This window comes from Phacochoerus africanus, chromosome 4 (genome assembly GCF_016906955.1).
Source record: "Phacochoerus africanus isolate WHEZ1 chromosome 4, ROS_Pafr_v1, whole genome shotgun sequence".
Lineage (NCBI taxonomy): Eukaryota > Metazoa > Chordata > Mammalia > Artiodactyla > Suidae > Phacochoerus > Phacochoerus africanus.
In genome coordinates this window covers 46427603-46447509 of record NC_062547.1, presented here as the reverse complement: position 1 = coordinate 46447509, position 19907 = coordinate 46427603, and the positions used below count along the sequence as shown (strand labels likewise).

The 19907-nt window shown below is 46.3% G+C and overlaps 1 protein-coding gene across 1 annotated transcript in view; it reads left to right on the top strand.

The window, feature by feature from the left end:
• Window positions 1-19082, top strand: part of SPON1 (spondin 1) — a 335754-nt gene extending 316672 nt beyond the window's left edge. The window contains exons 8-16 of the mRNA XM_047776237.1: window positions 4910-5111; window positions 6093-6233; window positions 6935-7010; window positions 8040-8222; window positions 11930-12100; window positions 12177-12344; window positions 13136-13300; window positions 15199-15462; window positions 17345-19082. Coding sequence (XP_047632193.1) covers window positions 4910-5111; window positions 6093-6233; window positions 6935-7010; window positions 8040-8222; window positions 11930-12100; window positions 12177-12344; window positions 13136-13300; window positions 15199-15462; window positions 17345-17508 — 1534 coding nt within the window. The 3' untranslated portion in view covers window positions 17509-19082. The remainder of the gene's footprint in view (window positions 1-4909; window positions 5112-6092; window positions 6234-6934; window positions 7011-8039; window positions 8223-11929; window positions 12101-12176; window positions 12345-13135; window positions 13301-15198; window positions 15463-17344) is intronic.
• Window positions 19083-19907: the final 825 nt, after the last annotated feature.

Here is a 19907-nt window from a genome sequence, read left to right as displayed (position 1 = left end):
ACTTTTATTTTATTATTTTTATGGCCACAACCACGACATATGGAAATTCCCAGGCTAGGGACTGAATCCAAGCCACAGCTGCAACAACAGATCCATTAACCCACTGCACCAGACTGGGTTTAGAACCCATGCCTATGCAGTGACCTGAGCCACTGCAGTTGGATTCTTCTTCTTCTTCTTTTTTTTTTTTTTTTTTGTCTTTTTAGGGCCATACCCGAGGCATATGGAGGTTCCCAGGTTAGGGGTCCAATCGGAGCTGTAGCCACTGGCCTACACCACACCCACAGCAACACCAGATCCAAGCCATGTCTGCGACTTACATCACAGCTCACGGCAACGCTGGATCCTTAACCCACTGAGCAAGGCCAGGGATCGAACCCGCAACCTCATGGTTCCTAATTAGATTAGTTTCCGCTGCACCATGATGGGTACTCCTGCAGCTGGATTCTTAACCCTCTGTTACATGGTGGGAACTCTTACACCATTTTAATTAGCATGCTTCATAATACATTTTGTCATATGGTATGGCCAGATCAACTTTCTTTGCCAGAAAAAGTGATAAAAATTGAAATCCCAAAGAGGAAATTGAGATCAAATTAACAAAGTTCTCTATATGGGAAGACACAGCATATAAGAAAGCATGAATAAGAATTTTTATTGTGGTTTGGACAAACTAAAGAATCACAGTCATATTTCCTAAAGAAAACTTGCATATATTCTTATCCATTTCATTATTTTAATTAGTATTTTTCTTACAGAAGTAATAAATACTTTGAGGCAATTTTATAATTAGATCTGAAGGTCAGTAGTTCTGATTGTGGCTCAGTGGAAATGAATGCAACCAGTATCCATGAGGATGTGGGTTTGATCCTGGCCCTGCTCAGTGAGGTAAAGGATTCAGTGTTGCTGTGAGCTGTGGTATAGGCCGCAGACACGGCTCCAATCTGGCATTGCTGTGGCTGTGGCATAGGCTGGCAGCTGTAGCTCTGACGTGACCCCTAGCCTGGGAACTTGCATATGCCACAGGTACAGCCCTAAAAGCAAAACAAAAACAACAACAACAAAAAGATCGAAGGTCAAAGGAAGTGCAAGAGCTCATAATCATTTCTTAGGTTAACTCATTTATTTCCACAAATATTTAAGGAGAATCTACTGCATGCCAGGCACTGGGATGTAGCTGTTAACGAGACAAAAAATGGTCCCTACTCTTTTGGAATCTCATAGGGAAGATGGAAATGAAATAAGAAACTCCAAGGAAAGAGCATGTTCAACATGCTCTGAGAAGGGACAGCTACGGTCCTAAGCAATTTGAGTTGAGGTCAGGAAACTCTTCCTCCAGGGCGTATTATGTAAGCTTGGGGTCCAAAGATGAATTTTCCAGTCAAAGGTATAAGAAAAGAGCAGGCATAACTGAAGAGGTCAGAAAAGAGCTCCCAGGCTTTTACAGATTCAAATGTACCATATTACCCAACCTAAGGTCAGGTGTTTTGTGTAGGGATTGGTTGCCCCAAGTTTCCTACCCTTTGAAACACTTCCCAAGGTCTGGAGGATACCTCACTCGGGTTACAGATTTAGCCAAAGTGCATTAGAAGAGAAGGATCTGTGTAAGCCTCGTAAAACCTAGGATGTTCTCATATGGTTACATCCTTCAACTGGACAGAGTGTCAGGACAGTACGCTGGATGGGGCTAGTTTGGTTTCTCCAGCTCTAGATTCCTGAGGAGAGCTGTTTTTGTCCTCTTGGGTTGTCATGGTGAATAGTGTCACCCATGGGGTATAAGATATGAATGACTAACCTGACCCACGACCACATGCTCAGGGAGATGGGAAAGTAATAGGTATCGCGGTTGGTCTTTATGGCGATGGAAAAAGAGCCTTCCTCCAAGGCACTGCTGGACTCTGAAGGGCAGGAGCCAAGGAAGGCGGGAGCATAAAGCAGCCCCAGTCTGCCCACATTCCCGTGCTCTCTGCTGGGCAGTTAGGGGAAGGCGCCCCGGATTGTGTCCTGTTTGGCCCCAGGTGAGCAGTGCCACAGCTCCCCAGACTGCAGTTCTTGTAGAATCCAGGTCTTTAAAGAAGCTGCTGAAAGCAATGACCTACATGCCGGAAAAACGCACACATGGGGAAAGGAAATGAAGTCTCCCAATTTGTGCCTAACTAAATAGCAGACTGTGTAAGTGTGGGACCTCAGCAGTTTATAAAGACTTCCTAATAAAGCATCTCCTCTGAGCCTCACAGCAACCCTGCAGGTAGGTACTGTCTGATGAGGAAACTGAGACTGGAAGAGGGTGAGTTACCTGCCCAAGATCTAGTAAGTGGTAGAGCTCATCATATACCCACTTGTTCAGCTGGCCCACTGGACACCTGGTATTGGGATATGGCTGTGAAACTTAGGGATCCTGCCCTTAAGGAGCTCCTAGTCTCATGGGGGACAGCAAACAGTGAGGAACAGATTAAATCAAAGGGCACAGCTCAGTGACCTACACACAGTGTCTGGAAATACAGACCAAGGGCCTTGGCCCCAATGCCGGGGATCAGAGAGGCTTCTAGACGAGCTGACTCGTGACTGAGGCTTGGAAGATAAGCAGACCAGTGAATCTCAAACTTGAGACCCATTAGAATCACTTGGGGAGATTCTTAAAGCAAAATGCTGGGTCCTACCCCCCGTAGTCTCTAAGTAAGCAAACCTGGGGTGAGGCCCAATAATTTACACTTCCAACAAGTTCTCAAGAGGCGCCGATGCTGCTGGTCCAAGGACATAAGACCACTGAAGATGGGCTTTCCCAGCAGGTGCAAGTGAACAAGGGACCTGCAACAGGCTGGCCTGGCCGGAGCGCAGGGAGCCTCTGGGGTAGCGGGCAGGATGACTGGACCTTGCTGACTGGCTGATGCCAAAGCCAGGCTCAGGCCAGGCTCTTCTGCCACTCGGGTGTCAGAACCTAGACTGCCTCAGGCTGAAATGTGAGGTGCACGCAAAACGGCATCCCTGCCCCACCGCCTCTGTTTTCTGGTCTCCATAGGACCCTCCAGTGCTGCTTCTCTCAATAACAGCAATAGTCATAACTGCCAGACACTAGGCTAAGTACTAGAGGTGAGTACTCTCACTAAACACTCATAATAACCCTTTGGAGTAGGCATTATGGGGCTGCCCACTCTATAGACACAGAGAGGTTTGGTCATTTGTCCAAAGATACACAGCTCGAAGAGCCAATGCGGGATGCACACCCAGGCTTCCCGCCTTCTCTGCCCATCGTCTGAGCCAAGCTCAGGGGCCCAGTTCCACAGAGCCCAACGAGGCTGACAGGTGAGGGCAGCCAGTAGCAGCTGGTCCCAAAAAAGAGGCACAGGGCCTCCCAAACAGCTGCCAGCTGACTGAACGGATGAGTTGGTCCCCAGCCAAGGATTCCCCATGGTCAGCAGCCTCAGGGAAAAATCAGGCAGAGCTGCCTTCACACCTCGGCCTCCCCAGCTGCATCTCTAAGGTCATTAACCTCTATAAAGCTTTCCTTTCTATTCTACAAAACAAGATAATAATTCTAAGTCCATAGGAGTGTCATGAGGGGAAAAGAATGCAGGTGTGCCACCGAGTGTATGCTGAGTGACTAATTCTCCCACCACGCCCCTCGGGTGGCCACCATTGATCTCATACAGCTCTGGACACTCATAGGACCTCTTCTTGGCAACATGAGGAGATGGAGGTTGATGAACTGGTCTCATAGCTTGGGAATCATCAGCCAAAGATCTCTGGCTCCTTAGCTGGGTCCCTGCTCCCCACACACTGGAAGCAATGGCCAGGGAGCCAGGGCGAGGCCATGGGTGAGCTGTGGAGGCAGGGCAGGGCCTTGCTTTAAGCAGCCTCTAGAGGGCAGTGGAGGCAGCAGGCTGGGGAAACACCTCTGATAGCCTAAGAGAGCTCTAGAGAGTGGAAAGGGGCAGGGGGATGACAACCAAGAAACAGATGATGAAAAGAACACAGACCTTGAACTAAGATTGATTTGGGTTGTGGTTTCTATTCTTCCACTTCGTGACTTTGGACAAGTCACATAACTCTTCTGAGCCTCGGTGTCCTCATCTAGAATTTGCAGTCAATAATCCTTACCCCGGGTCTGTTCTGGGGCACCTATGAAACTCTGTAAGAGAAGGCTTGGGGCATTGTTATGCAGTTTATTTTTTTATTTTTTGTCTTTTGTCCCTTTAGGGCCGCACCCACGGCATGTGGAGGTTCCCAGGCTAGGGGTCTAATCAGAGCTGTTGCTGCTGGCCTACACCACAGCCACAGCAATGCGGGATTTGAGCCGCGTCTGTGACCTATATACCACAGCTCACGGCAACACCGGATCCTTAACCCACTGAGCAAGGCCAGGGATTGAACCTGCAACCTCATGGTCCCTAGTTGGATTCATTTCCACTGCACCACAATGGGAACTCCTGTGCAGTTTATATTTGTCAAGTTCATCTCACATGCAGCACAGCTGGGCACACACATAGCCCATAGTATCTGTTAATTCGTCTCTTCAGAAACATTGGCTGAGCACCCACGCTGTGCCAGGTACTGGAAATAAAGCCATGAAGAAGGCAGACAGAATCCCTGCTTTCCTAGTGCTTATACTCCAGTGAGAGATGACAGTCAAAAAACAGCTAAACAAATTACTAAGAAAACACAAGGTAACAGTAAGTGCTGCGGACACATTATAACTGGATAGGATGGTAGCATATGACTCTCTCCACACGTGGCCAATGGATGGGACTGGAGAGAGAAACTAGTAGTGGCCAAAGGCAGAAATCAGTGGGAGACCAAGAATCCCTCTTCTTTCTTTCCTTCTCATCCTTGAGCTGCTGTCTGGCCAGATGTCCCTCAGAGAGGGCACCTCAGGGCCCAGAATGTAATGGGCTCTGTACTTGGTTTCCAGGAGAGCAGCACCCTCGGCTGAATTTTCCGTGGACAGGACACGCCACTTAATGTCTTTCCTGACCATGATGGGCCCCAGTCCCGACTGGAATGTGGGCTTGTCCGCAGAGGATCTGTGCACCAAAGAGTGCGGCTGGGTCCAGAAGGTGGTGCAGGACCTGATTCCCTGGGATGCCGGCACTGACAGTGGGGTGACCTATGAGGTATGTGTGGGTGCCTGGAGTGGTGAGTGACAAACTTTCCAAATGCCTGTTCCCTGCCCAGCCCTGTTCTGGGTGTACCAGTCATGGAGGTGAGTCAGCTCAGGCTCTGCACTAGATGAACTCACAGTCTGATGGGGGAGCCCACCATGATCCCATCAGCTGTGTGACTCGGGCTCTGAGAAGCATCCATGCAGCTAGTCAGGGCACGCCAGGAGGGTCTCTGCTGAAGGATAGTTCAGGGTTAAGCAAAGAAATAGCAAGCAAGAAGCATGGAGGCAAAGGGAGAAAAAGAGAAAGAGAACAGAGAACAGCAGAAGTTGATGCAGGTTAAGCTGGTCCAGATTCTGAAGATTTCTGAATGGCCAGGCTAAGGAATTTGGACTCTCCCATGAATGTCAGTATTTTTCAGTCAGCACACTAACTGCATTGAAATCTGGAGCCACCCAAAAACCAATCTAGAACAGAGGTTGGTAAACTATGGTTTGGGGGCCAAGTCTGGACTGTCCCTAATTGTAAACGGAGTTTTCAAACCCAGCCTCATGCATCCGACCCCATGTTGTCTGGGGCTGCTTTCTCACTATGACAGCTGAGTTGAGCCACTGCAACAGAGTATTGCCCATAAAGCCTAAAATATTTACCATCTGACCCTCTGCAGACAAAAGTTTGCTGACACCTGGTCTAGAAGGAAAAACCCTGGACTCGGGCCAACATGGTTCGGCTATTTCCTAGCTGGAACTGGCTCTCTGAAACTCGGCATCTTCATCTGGGCATAAACCTACTGCGTACATGGGAGAATTTGAAAGTATAGATCTACAAATTTCCCTACACAACCAGTGGCACGAATAGAACTCTATAAATATATATAGCACTTATACTTGTTAAATTCCTGTCGAGGTTTTTGTTCTGATCATGTATCAAATTGCCTTTGTGGTTTTTAACCAGTTTTATTTCCCACTCTCTGTATCTGTGTTCTTACTGCAGTCACCCAACAAGCCCACAATTCCCCAGGAGAAGATCCGGCCCCTGACTAGTCTGGACCATCCTCAGAGTCCTTTTTACGATCCAGAGGGCGGGTCCATCACTCAAGTCGCCAGAGTTGTCATCGAGAGAATCGCCCGGAAGGTACTGGGTTAGAGCTCACCCTGACACAGACCATTCCCAGCAGGAGGCGGACCCCTTTCTGCTTCAGAATCCTAGGGTCCCTAGCATATTTAGGATGTGGCCTGGGCCTTCCAGAGTTTCTAGAATGTAAATTATTCATAGGTTGTAAATGAGCAAAATGAACATAGTGGTACATTGACAAAATGATTTGGGAAACTACGTTTCATCATAAATACCATATCAATTGCTAATGTCGGCCATAGATCAGGAATTTGGTTATTTTTATTTATGTATTTATTTATTTGCTTTTTAGGGCCACACATGTGGCATGTGGAGGTTCCCAGGCTAGGGGTCAAATTCAAGATGCAGCTGCCAGCCTATGCCAAAGCCACAGCAACGCAGGATCCAAGCTGAGTCTGTGACCTACACCACAGCTCATGGCAATGGCAATGCTGGATCCTTAACCCACTGATCAAGGCCAAGGATCAAACTCACACCCTCATGGATACTAATCGGGTTTGTAACCCTCTGAGCCACACTGGGAACTCCCTGCCATTTCTTTTTCAGTCAAGTTGTAAAAGTTGACACGGAACTCTGCACAGCCTAGGATTTGTATGCAGGGTGGGCATTCAATTTTATATCCCCCCTCATCCCTCCCAACACCCCCCCCATACACATTCCATTCTTTAATGTGAGCCCTGCAAGTAAAATTCCTTTTGCAGGGGGAACAGTGCAACATTGTACCTGACAATGTGGATGATATTGTAGCAGACCTGGCTCCAGAAGAGAAAGATGAAGGTAAAGTGTCTCCCTTTGTTGCAGGTGGCAACATACATTGGGAACTAAACATAAACTATCTTTTGGGAAGGCAATTTGCTAACATGTTTTAAAAACCACAAATACATCCTTCAATTAGGTAATCCCATCTTTGAGGATTTCAGCTGGAGAGATAATCCAAAACAGGGCAAGGGCTAGACACCAAGTATAAGGGAGTTGGTGAGAGTATGACACTGGCAAATATGCTCAACAGTATCGGGTCTTTAAAATATCACATACGTTTGCATGGGCCTATGCAAATGTATGTGATATTTTAAAGAATCACCGTACCCAGATGGCTCCTCTCTGCTTTGATTCTCGCACTAGCTTGTGAGGCAGCAGCAGGGTCTGACCACTTGCCCAGCAAGAAAAGTGAATCCAGACACTACGGTCAGAAGGCAGTGGCAGAGCCCTGGCTTCAGCTCGTTATCTCACAGGATCTGGAGCCAGACAACCTGGGCTCTCTGACTGTGGCCTTGAGCAAGCTCACCTTTCTACCACTGCTTCCTCAACTGTAAAATGGGAATAATAACAGGATCTGCCTCGTAGTTGTGGTAAGGCTCTAATGGGACAAAACAGTAAGGTTCTTAAAATGACGCTGGCACATAGTAAGTGCTCAGTGAACACTGGCCTTATTCTCATCATGACACTGTATGGGAGCCCTGGGAAGAAAAGCAACAACACAAAAAACGCTGCGCTTCCCCAAATGCCTAGGATATGCCCGCACCTGTATGGAAATGATGTCTGCCAAGGTGAGGGGCTGAAAATGAAAAGCTGTCCATGCGTAGAGAAGGGATAGTAACAGAATCTTTGCTTATTATGCTGCTGTCTAGATTTGTATTGGTGAAAGGCTAACGTTATCATTCTCAAAGGGAAGCGAATGGCTGCCTGCACCCCAAGAGTACCCAGGCTCCCTGAGGCTGGCCAGATGGCAGGGATTCTCTTGTCCCCACATGAGCCTGTTACAGCTTCTACAGGCTCCAGAGAAAACATGTCACATACTCTTCCCAGATGACACCCCCGAAACCTGCATCTACTCCAACTGGTCCCCGTGGTCCGCCTGCAGCTCTTCCACCTGTGACAAAGGGAAGAGGATGCGGCAGCGCATGCTGAAGGCGCAGCTGGATCTCAGCGTCCCCTGCCCTGACACCCAGGACTTCCAGCCCTGCATGGGCCCTGGGTGCAGCGACGAAGGTAAGGATACCTAGGCCAGTGAGTGCCTGACAGCTCAGGAAGGGAGGGTCCTGCCTGGCTATGCCGGTGGCTCATACCTGGTCAAGCAGACTCCCATCTCCAACAGTGTTTTGAGGGCCGTGAACACAGACATGTCTTGTGACATCAAAAGAGTTCTTGAGATTGGCTGACCAACCTCCACCCTCCTATGCCCAGCCATGGAAAAAAAAAGACACAAGTCTGTTCTCCAAGTCCAAGAGTTTCTTTTCTGTGGAAAGGTTCATTTGTGCCTTATATTAGATTCCAGGTCTAAGTGATATCATGTGGTATTTGTCTTTCTCTTTCTGATTTAACTCCACTTAGTATGAGAGTCTCTAGTTCCATCCATCTTGCGGCAAATGGCATGATTTTGTTCTTTATGGTTGAGTAGTGTTCCATTGTGTATAATATACCACATCTTCTTAATCCATTCATCTGTCGATGGACATTTAGGTTGTTTCTAGTCTTGGCTATTGTGAACAGTGCTGCAATGAACATACAGGTGCATGTATCTTTTTCAAGGAAAGTCTTATCCGGATATATGCTCAAGAGTGGGATTGATGGGTCATACGGTAGTTCTATATTTAGTTTTCTGAGGTACCTCCATACTGCTTTCCATAGTGGTTGTACCAATTTACATTCCCATTAATAGTGTAGGAGGGTTCTCTTTTCTCCACACCCTCTCCAGCATTTATTTGTTGACTTGTTAATGATGGCATTTCTGACAGGTGTGAGGTGGTACCTCATAGTAGTTTTGATTTGTATTTCTCTAATAATTAGTGATGTTGAGCATTTTTTCATGTGCTTGTGGCCATCTGTATATCTTCTTTGGAGAAATGTCTATTCAGGTTTTTTGCCCATTTTTCAATTGGGTTGTTGGCTTTTTTGCTGTTGGGTTGTATAAATTGTTTGTATAGTTTAGAGATTAAGGCCTTGTCAGTTGCATTGTTTGAAATTATCTTCTCCCATTCTGTAGGTTGTCTTTGGGTTTTTTTTTTTTTTTTTTATGGTTCCTTTGCCATGCAAAAGCTTGTCAATTAGACTGTGGTTGCTAAGGGGGAAGGGGAGAGAGTGGGATGGACTGGGAGTCTGGGGTTAATAGAGGCAAACTATTACATTTGGAGTGGATAAGCAATGAGATCCTGCTGTATAGCACAGGGAACTATATCTAGTCACTTGTGATGGAACTTGATGGAGGATAATGTGAGAAAAAAAGATGTTATATGGCTGGGTCACTTTGCTGTACAATAGAAACTGATAGAACATGGTAGATCAACTAATTGAAAAAAGAAAAATCAGAAAAAAAGAAAAATACTTGAAAATGCCCTCTATAACTGTCAGAAATTTTGCATTCCTTTTCTCCCTGAACTTGTACTTCCAATCTACTTCCTCATATAATTTTCACTACTGTAATATATTTTGTGCTTTAATATATCTTTTTAATCATGCATATTTTTCTACCACCAAGTTTTATATAGACTAAAATATTTTTTTATATAAGGTTCAAAGCACTAAAGTAAATCTTAGTGATATCACGTGTCATAACACATTGATCAAAATAATCCAATTGTACTATATGTCTGATAAATATTAAACAAAAATTTTAAAAAAAGGAAAAGAAAAAAAAAAGACGCATGTTACTGAAGAGCTAGCAAACATCATGGCAAACTACAAACCACAAACTGCCTGCTCCTGAGCTTTAACTCCAGTCTTTTTAAGAAGCATATAGACTGGTTGGCCAAGATTGAATCTAGATCACTGCCCTAAGGCCGTGTCATTCACTGACCTCCATGCACGTCCTACCTCAGCCTGAGTCACAGCCCTCACTTCCTTGTATCAGGACCTTTGGATTGATTGATTGCAGCAATTCGGTCTCTCTCGGTAACTGGTCAAAGGTCAGGCTTGAACTGTGAGCTTGCAGGGCCTGTGTCATGACCGCTTAAGCTTAATGATGGCACTGTGCTGACTGCGGCACAGAGGCCAGTGGCCTCCTTTCTGGGGCCCAACTCCTCTCTCTACCTGAACAGAGCTATACTCTGTGCTCTGATCTTAACTGTCTCAGAGGTGCATGGAGGCAACAGGAAGTGTATAGGCTGGGCTTGTTTATGGCAGGAAGAAAACCACTTCTAAGCGGAGGATAACTGAAGAACGCTTACCCCCCTGTGCAGGTCACTCTCTTGGCTCTTTCCGGGAAAAAGTCTTAAATACCTCTCCCGGCTGCACTCCATGGTGGTGCCTATGCCCAGGATAAGGCACTTCAGAGGGATGTGAACCTTGCATGGATAGGCCGGCCTTTCCTGCAAGCAGGCAGGGAGGAAGCTGTGACAGGACTGGTCATGTTGGAAGCTCTTTCTCTGTCTTGGGGATGAGGATGGGGAAGGGCAGCGTCTGACTGAAGCCTGCAGGGGGAGTTGAGGTCTTTAACCACCTTCACCATAGGGGTGTTCAGGTGGCATCCAGGTGGCAATGATAATTCTGAAACATGTTCAGCTATACTTTTTTTTTAATTGGTATTTCTTCATTTGTTTATATTACTCAATGAGTTTATTACATTTATAGTTGTACAATGTCGTTTTGGTTTTTTGCAGTATATAGCATCAAATTTACCATCTTCACTACTTTTAACTGTACAGTTCAGTGGTTTTAAGTGCATACACATTGTTGTGCAACCATCACCACTGTCTATATCCAGAACTCTTTGCATCTTGCAAAACAAACAACAGACCCATTAAACATTAACTCTCCATTCCCCCCAGCCCCCATCCCACTTTCTAAGAATTGACTATTCTAGGTATCTAATAGAAGTGAAATCATACAGTATTTGTCCATTGATGAGTGGCTTATTTCACTCAACGTAGTGTCAAGTTTCATTTGTGTAGTTGCACATGTCAGAATTTCCCAGCATCTAACACCGGGTCCAGCTGTCAGTCTTGCTGCACTGTCCAGAGACCAAACAACAGTGTGTAAGCACCATCACACATGTGCACATGACAGCCTGTGGACATGTATAGGCTGGCTTCATGCTAACTTCAATCCTTCTTTCTACCTTCAGCTCCCAGGAATACACACAATACGCCCTGTAGAACTACTCACAAGCACTGTTCCCTTCATCTTAAATGCAAATATTCTCTACCCCAACAAAAGTGCAGTCAGATGTGCCCTCTTGTGTGAAATCCTCCCCAGAACTCCAAGCAGCGAGTTTTTTCTCTTCCAATTCCCTGAGCTCATCTCTGTTGTCATATTTTCAATACCTAGAATTATTGTCAGTTTATGTGCCCATCTCTCTTTCTGGAGTAGAACAAAAATTCCTATCTGACACTCTTTTTAACCTCAGTACATAACACTAAGCAACCCATAAATCATTATTGACATGAGTAAATGGATGGGGATGGATGACTTCATTTCCCTCTTCTTTTTTTAGAACAGGCAAACACACCCATGCAGATCCAGGCATCTTTCAAATGTATTTTCATGCGATAAGGAATACTCCTGAGTGCTCTGTGCACTTGGAAAAAGGCATTTCCTTTAGAGAACAATTCCTAGTTTAAAGAATTATGCCTTTTACATGGGCTTCCATCCTCAACTCCTAACTCCCCCTGAATGCCACCTGGTCTTGATTCCTGCCTTTGGGCAAGTTCGGTCACACGAATCTCCCAGCTCCTCAGTGCCCGTTCACTTGTGTATTGCAGACGGCTCCACCTGCACCATGTCCGAGTGGATCACCTGGTCACCTTGCAGCATCTCCTGTGGTACCGGCATGCGGTCCCGTGAGAGGTATGTGAAGCAGTTCCCAGAGGACGGCTCCGTGTGCACATTGCCCACCGAGGAGACGGAGAAGTGCACCGTCAATGAGGAATGCTGTGAGTGGGGCCCTGGGAGGGAGGGGCAGGCACGGGGCTCTCAAGGCCACCGATGCGACCCAGTGCCACTCCCCAGCTCCCAGCAGCTGCCTGATGACCGAGTGGGGCGAGTGGGACGAGTGCAGTGCCACCTGTGGGATGGGCATGAAGAAGCGGCACCGCATGGTCAAGATGAGCCCGGCGGACGGTTCCATGTGCAAGGCGGAGACGTCTCAGGCAGAGAAGTGCATGATGCCCGAGTGCCGTGAGTGGGCAGGAGGGAGGGGACAGTGGACCACAGCAGCCCTATTCTTATCATCATTACGGCTGGGCAGCTGCAGGTGGAAGTATGGGTCCCTGTCTGTGCAGCATATTGCTAGGAACAACATAAGGTCTATAATGTGTGGACATCATCCAGATGCAGAGAGCCATTCTGAGCAATGCTGGGGTGGCAAACTGGCGGCCTCTGCATGGAATTCACCTGTAGCTGTGTTTGACAGGACCCCAGAGTATCTTTGGGGAGGGTGACACATGTAGGCAAGGTGTGCATTCCTCAGGCCACAAGAGACCCTCTCATTCTATGTTGAGGTTGCCTCTGGCCCCATAAAAAGCATTACAACCCCTGCTCTGTGCACAAATGCACACAGGCCCACACATCATGTACACATGCACCCAAGTACTCGCCCATTCTAGAGATTTCAGCACTGAAGCATCCAAAAATGCATCACTGAGCTTATCTTTTAGCGCATGGTTCTTGGGGCATGTGGGATGTTTCTGTGAGACCCTACTCAAAGGTCCTCGGGTGTTTCAAGTGGGCACTTGTGTACTCATCACTGAGGCCATGAGCAGCAGCTGAGCCAGCGAGATGCAGGAGAGTGACAAGAGCAGTGGTCTGCTGAGTCCCTCCCAGCTGCAAGGGGGTTCACTTGGGTTATCTAAATACATTGGTCAACACTTTACTCAAGGGACCCCAGCGGAGGACAGAGGGTGGGGGGCACCAGATCAGAGAAAGCAAAGGGAGCCCATTTTCAATGGCAAACCTGGCTCTTGACCTAGACACCATCCCGTGCTTGCTGTCCCCGTGGTCCGAGTGGAGTGACTGCAGTGTGACCTGCGGGAAGGGCATGCGGACCCGCCAGCGGATGCTCAAGTCTCTGGCCGAACTCGGGGACTGTAACGAGGAGCTGGAGCAGGTGGAAAAGTGCATGCTGCCCGAATGCCGTAAGTCCTGGAGCTCCTGCAAGCCACCTCTCCTCTCTTCCTGTTAACCAGCCCCGGGCTGAGTACAAAATGACTATTTATTCTGTGTTAGGAAAGTTAGTTAAACTTTCAATCTTCTCAGTGGTAAAGGGGGATTCCATTATGGCCTATAAAAAATACCCCACCTGTAAAGGGCTGCAAAGTCTCAAAAGGAAACTTACTTAGATGGAAAACACTTAGGACAGGCTCAATAAAACTTACTTCCCCACCCCAATTAGAGGCTTATCTGACACATGGGTTTCCCAAGCTTTTTAATTCTAGTCCTCCTCCTTGGACTCAGGACAGACTTTAAACCAATGACTCCTGTACCTCTGCAGCCTTGGTAAGACAAGCCGACAAAATCAACACATTCAAAAGCTCCACATCCACCCCCATCTCCTCCCAGATCACTGGGATGAGCTGAGTTTATTGTCTGGGGACTCATTTCCAAAGACAGCGCCCATTTCTCTAACTGGTCCTCCCTGAGAGCTTTCCCTTTTAGGTGGTGGGAAGTCAGACATTCTTGCTATGATCTGTTGTTTTCTGGCTGCCTCTGACATGCACGTGCAGCCTTCAGTGCTTCGTCTCCATTGTTACTACTCAGGCTGCCTGCCTGGCTACAGAAACCTCAGCAGATACTTAGCATCGCTGTCCCTTATCTGTTAGAAAGCAAGAAAAACTTGCTCTGAGAATTAAACCACATAATTGGCATGGTACAAATTGCCCAGCACTGGACCTAGCCAAAGTGGAGGGCCTCCATCAGTGTCACGTATTACACAGTTCCTAGGCTGTTTTAGCCAAAGTCATGTGTTGACCCAGACCATCAAATGAATCAAAGCCTGGGACTGTTAATAACTAAGACTGACCCAGAGTTCAACACATCTCACCAGAGCCGGGGCTGCAGAACCTTCTGAGATGTTGTTACCAACTTAAACAAGACTCTGTATCCACAGGTACTGTATCTGGGGCCACTGAATGAAGGAAGAAAAAGAACACTTAGGGAACATTTACTGGGGGCCAGGAACTGGGCTGAGACCATTACTTCACTTAATCCTCAAAACCTAGTGAGAAAAATACCGTTATCCCATGTTGCACTCAGGAAAGCTGCCTAAGCTCCCAGTGGGAGAAAAGGCCTGAGACAGTGAACAAAATGAGCCATCCAGCCTGGTCCTCACTTTGCAAAGGCAGAGGTTTGGAATCATTTGCCTCCCTAGGAGATATCTAGAGAATCACTCTGGTGGGTTCTCCCCGCTCCACATTTGTAAGATGCTGGCTTAATGAGAAGAATGTGCTGGATCTCTTACCATGATAAACCGCAACACTACTTGTACTTGTCTCTTCTCTCCTGAATTTCCTACTTCTGACCTCTGTGTTTTTTGCAGACCACCATAAATAAGGCCCAGGATGATGTCAAGAACAAGAGCCATTGCCTGGGTCTTACTACAATGTCCTTAGTATGGTCACCTCTGAAAAATGGCACCAATGCGCTGTGCCTTCCTAAAAAATCAGGGTCTTTGGCTGTGGGAAGCGGATCTGTGCCACTTGAGGCTAATTTGACAATATTCCAGAAGCACACAGAGCTGGGCAAGAGGCTTTGGACTAATCTTCAAAGTCCCTCCCCAAAGCCTTCTCAAACCATGAAGAGGGCCCAGCATGGGGATTGTGATTTGGGTACCAATCCTGCATCTACTGCTTATCAACCATGGGGGCTAGACGAAGTCAGCCTGTCTCTTAAGCCTCAGTTTCTTCGTCTGTAAAATGGGTAATAGGACCTGCTCTGCCTTTCCCATAGGCTGTGTTGAGATGTTCAGAGGAGAGTGTCAGTGACCATATCTTATGTCAGACATGAGATACACTCACACCCATCTGTGTCTTGCCAGCCATTGACTGTGAGCTCACCGAGTGGTCCCAGTGGTCAGAATGTAACAAGTCATGTGGGAAAGGCCACATGATTCGAACCCGCATGATCCAAATGGAGCCTCAGTTTGGAGGCGCGCCCTGCCCAGAGACTGTGCAGCGGAAAAAGTGCCGCATCCGGAAGTGCCTCCGAAATCCATCCATCCAGAAACTGCGCTGGAGGGAGGCCCGAGAGAGCCGGAGAAGTGAGCAGCTGAGGGAAGAGTCGGATGGGGAACAGTTTCCAGGTACTGCTCCCAAGGGTGAGACTGGCATCCAGGGAGATGTCAAAGCAGAGGAAATTTGAATGGGTCTCAAAGAACTTGTAGGAGTCTAACAGTTAAAAGGGTGCCCCAGGCAGTAGTAGGAATGGCAAAGGTACAGAGATACCGAAAAGCAAGGTATGTTCAAGTCACAAGTGGGATGCAGAAGGAACACATAGTTTCCTGCCTCTCCCGCCACACTGAGCTGGAGAGGTAGGGTAGGGACCAGACCATGAAAATGAAAGGTCCAGCGGCCAGCTGAAGACTTGATTCTGTAAATGAAGGTTTTAACAGGCCTGTGTTGAGTGGTTTGAGGTGGCAAAAACAGAAACAAGAGGGAGTTCCCATAATGGCTCAGCAGTAATGAACCCAACGAGGATCCATGAGGATGCAGGTTCAATACCTGGCCTTGTTCAGTGGCGTAAGGATCCGGCGTCGCCGTGAGCTGTGGTGTGGATCACAGACACAGCTCGGATCTGGTGTTGCGATGGCTGTGGCGTAGGATGGCAGCTATAGCTCTGATTCGACCCCTCTCCTGGGGACTTCCATATGCCGAGGGTGTGGCCCTAAAAAGCAAAAAAGCAAACAACAACAAAAAAACAGAGACACAGAAGCTGGATAAGTTTTCTCTGTAGCCAAGGGAGAGACTGTGTATCCCACTCCTCCAGCATAACCTGAGGGAGTTCCAAGACTTTAAAAAAAAAAAAATCCACCTAAGGCTTTACTGCTGAATACGCTGGTCCAAACCAAGAGCACAAAATCAACAAAACAATGAAACAGTAATTGGGAAGATCCATGGTCAGTTTTGGATCCAGGCCAATTGCTGGTCTGGATTCCCTGGAGTGGGTGAGGAGCTATGTATGAGTGAAGGTTAATGGGTTTCTATTTATAAAGGTGCAGCTCAAATTACCCATTTTTCTTTTCTCTTCCATAAGCATTACACCTCCACCTGAAGTTCACTATCTTTTCACTAAGGGAGCTGTTCCTATATCAAAATGCTGTCTGCTGCACATGGTGGTCATGTGGCCAGTCAACAAACATTCATTGTGCCCCACTATGTGCCAGGAGGCACTATGCCATGAAACTTAGCAAAGTACTGACTGAATAGTCATAAATGTAACTGGTTCTACAAATGAGTGCTATAGAAGCTTTTTTTTTTTTTTTAAAGACCTAACCTAATTTTGGGGTCAGGGAAATTTTCTTTGAGAAACACATGTCTAACTACAAGAAAAACAATAAAGCATACCTGAGTTTACTTAGAACTGGGGAGGCTGACGACTTGGGAGAGCAAAACACAAGAGAAAGTAATTCATTGCTCCTTGAGTGGTTGGTGCATTAACAAGCCACCCCAAAAGAGAAATGAAATTAACATGATGCCGTAGGGCAGAGACTTGGCCTGACTTGGGGATAATTCTTCTGGGGTCATTCAAGTGGCTACCGTCAGCTGGTGGTTCAGCTGGGGCTAGAAGGTCTAGTCTGGACTCACCTGCATTTCTGGGGCCTCTCTCCACGTGGTCTCTCCAGCATACAGCCGGCCTTGCTTACATGGTGGTAGAAAGGTTCCTGACAGCTTTTTCCAAGGTGGGTTTGCTCATATCCCACTGGCCAAAAGCAGGTCATATAGCCAAGTCCAGATTCAAGAGGTGGAGAAACAGACTCCACCCCTTGATAGGGAAGAGCTGCAAAGTACTGATGGCCATTTTTTGCAGTTTATCACATATGAGTTAAGAGTCCCTAATAAGGACTCTAGCCATTATGTAATTCAACAAGGCACTGTGGATAAGAGCCCAGACAACTAACCAAGGCTGACAGTTGTTTCCTAGAGTGCAGTGTCTGCTGGCCTAACAAGGTCTTCTCATGTTTTCAGGCTGCAGGATGCGCCCCTGGACGGCCTGGTCGGAATGCACCAAACTGTGTGGAGGCGGGATTCAGGAACGCTACATGACTGTAAAGAAGAGGTTCAAAAGCTCCCAGTTTACCAGCTGCAAAGACAAGAAGGAGATCAGAGCATGCAATGTCCATCCATGTTAACAAGGGCACACGTTCCCTAGGGCTACACTCTAGACCCCCCAGTCACCAATGGTTGGATTGTTTGTTTGCTTGTTTGTTTAAAGCAGTTTAAATCGTGTACACTAGTTTTCATTTCTGCAGTGCAGTATGCCCAGTAGTTTTGGGGGTGCCAGGGACATCCCTCTGTATACTTTTTGGTGGCAGATGGTGGGGGGGGGGGGTCCCTCATCCTCAGCTGGCCTTCCTCCACCTCAAGAGAATAATGTCAGCCACCCATGCTGAGTAGAAGTGTGTCCCTCTGGAGCATCCACCTGGGCTCCTCCACCTGGAGAGGCATCTGTGTCTGCAGCTTAACTCTGCCTCCGTCAAGGATGCAGAGGGACAAATGGTCCCCCCCACCCCCATCAGGTGGAGGGCAGATTCCCCTCGTTCTCATCTGTGGCCTGCTTGCTCTTGCAGGAAACTGTTGTTTGCCCATCTCTTCTCATTTAGTGGAACTTTAGGGTCCTTGTTGAGTCTCCTCAGTCATCAATAGTTCTTGGGGAAAATGGAGCTGGCAAACAGGAAGAGAAGCACTGATGCTGGATGGCTTTTCTTCTTTCACTGAGAAATTGTGAATGCACGTATGTCACCCCCTTAATGTTGGTTCCTGATGCCCCAAAGGAAAGAAATGATGGCTGCTTTATTTGAATGTCAGGTAACCAGTTCTTACATCTAAGGTAAAAGGTACTAAGTCTAGAAATTATTTTTCCCTTCTTTAGGGGGCTTTTGGACAAAATTTTCTTAGGAAGCCAGCCTTATGAACCTTCTGATGCTAGATCCTTACTAGAACCCAGGCAGCAAAACTGGCCTCTATATATAGCAGTCCCAAACCTGAGTTTTTTAAATCTTCCGACACAAGACTCTTAAGTTTTCAAGCCAGTATCTACCAAGAAAACTTTTTTTTAGTTATGCAAACATTTTGCTGAGTCTGTCACCACAGCCCACCAAGCCATTCCTTCAACAAAAATACTATGTCTGGACTTAAAGAGTTTTTTTAAGTCATAACATTTTATATGTAGAGAGAAAAAGTATTTCAGAGATAAGAAAGACAGAAATCTAGGGAGAAAGGAATGTTACATAATCAAACTTGGCAGGAAAGTCTGTTGGGAAGTCAAACCTATGTCAAGCCCCCGCACCAGGGGTCTGGTTCTCTGACACAACCACAGGGAAGGTCATGGTTTTCCACCCCTTCCGAGCACTCATAAGCACACCAAATTCAGGGAGACTAACTACCAAGGATTAGTATGTAAAAGGACATTTTACCAAGTGGAGTCCCTCAGCAGTTTTTACTCAACTCGTTCATTGTTAAAATTATCATTTCATTTCTGTTGCAGGCCGCCTTTATCATGCTTAATCCAAATATGTACCATGGAAGAGATGCATACAATGCTCTGAATACACTACTTTTAAGAATCTGCATTAAACACATCAGGATATTCCAAACACAACATATATATATATATATGCACATATATATATATATGCTATAGCCTTGAATCTGTACCATTTTAACACAAGAGAGACTATTCAATAAAAAACTCATTGGGTCTGTCTTTCGTGTTTTAGTTTTAAAACTCAGTATTCAGAAGGTTGGGTCTTTTTACAGGTATCTATTTCAATCATTCAGAAAAAGATATGCCTTTTGCTCCCTCACTCTAGAGGGGCCACTATTACGATTCCTGAGCTTTTTGGAGGTTTGGGTTGTTCCCAACATTATTTTTTCAATCCTTAACTGAACTGGCTTTCTCTTCCCACAAAGCAACACAAAATATAAAGAAATAAGAGGTTTAATTTTCTACTTGGACCAAAAAAGAGTCCTGATACAGAATCTGCTCACTTTTGCAAGGTTACTCTTAGCTATCTAGAGGCATCCTTCCACTCAAACCATGAAAAATCAAAGTTCCATACAATGGCAATTCCTAGGTAAGGACATATGCCACCCCAGTGTCTCATGTTATTTGGTCCCTACTGTGTACATTTTTAATCCTAAATTTTGGAGACTTAAAACCAGGCAACTGGTTAACGGCTGAGAATGGGTAACATGTTTCTTGTTACATTAGGTGGTTGTTTTTTGGTTTTCTTTGGTTTTTTGTTTTTTGGTTTTGGAGGGTTTTTTTTTTTTGCTTGCAAGGGGGGAATTTATAAAAAGCATCAAATCTCTTTCTTACCAAAGTCTTGGTTTATAGTTTTTCTGGCTAACCAATCATTTTGGAAATAAAGACTTTTTACTACAAAAATGACATCTGTTTGGACGTCCACTTAAGAGAGTAAACAGCTTATAAGAGAGTAAAAATTGCCATATAAAGAACAACCATAGTTGTTGTGTATATTCTTATCAATGCCAAACCACTCAGACTCCAATTTACATCCACATTTTA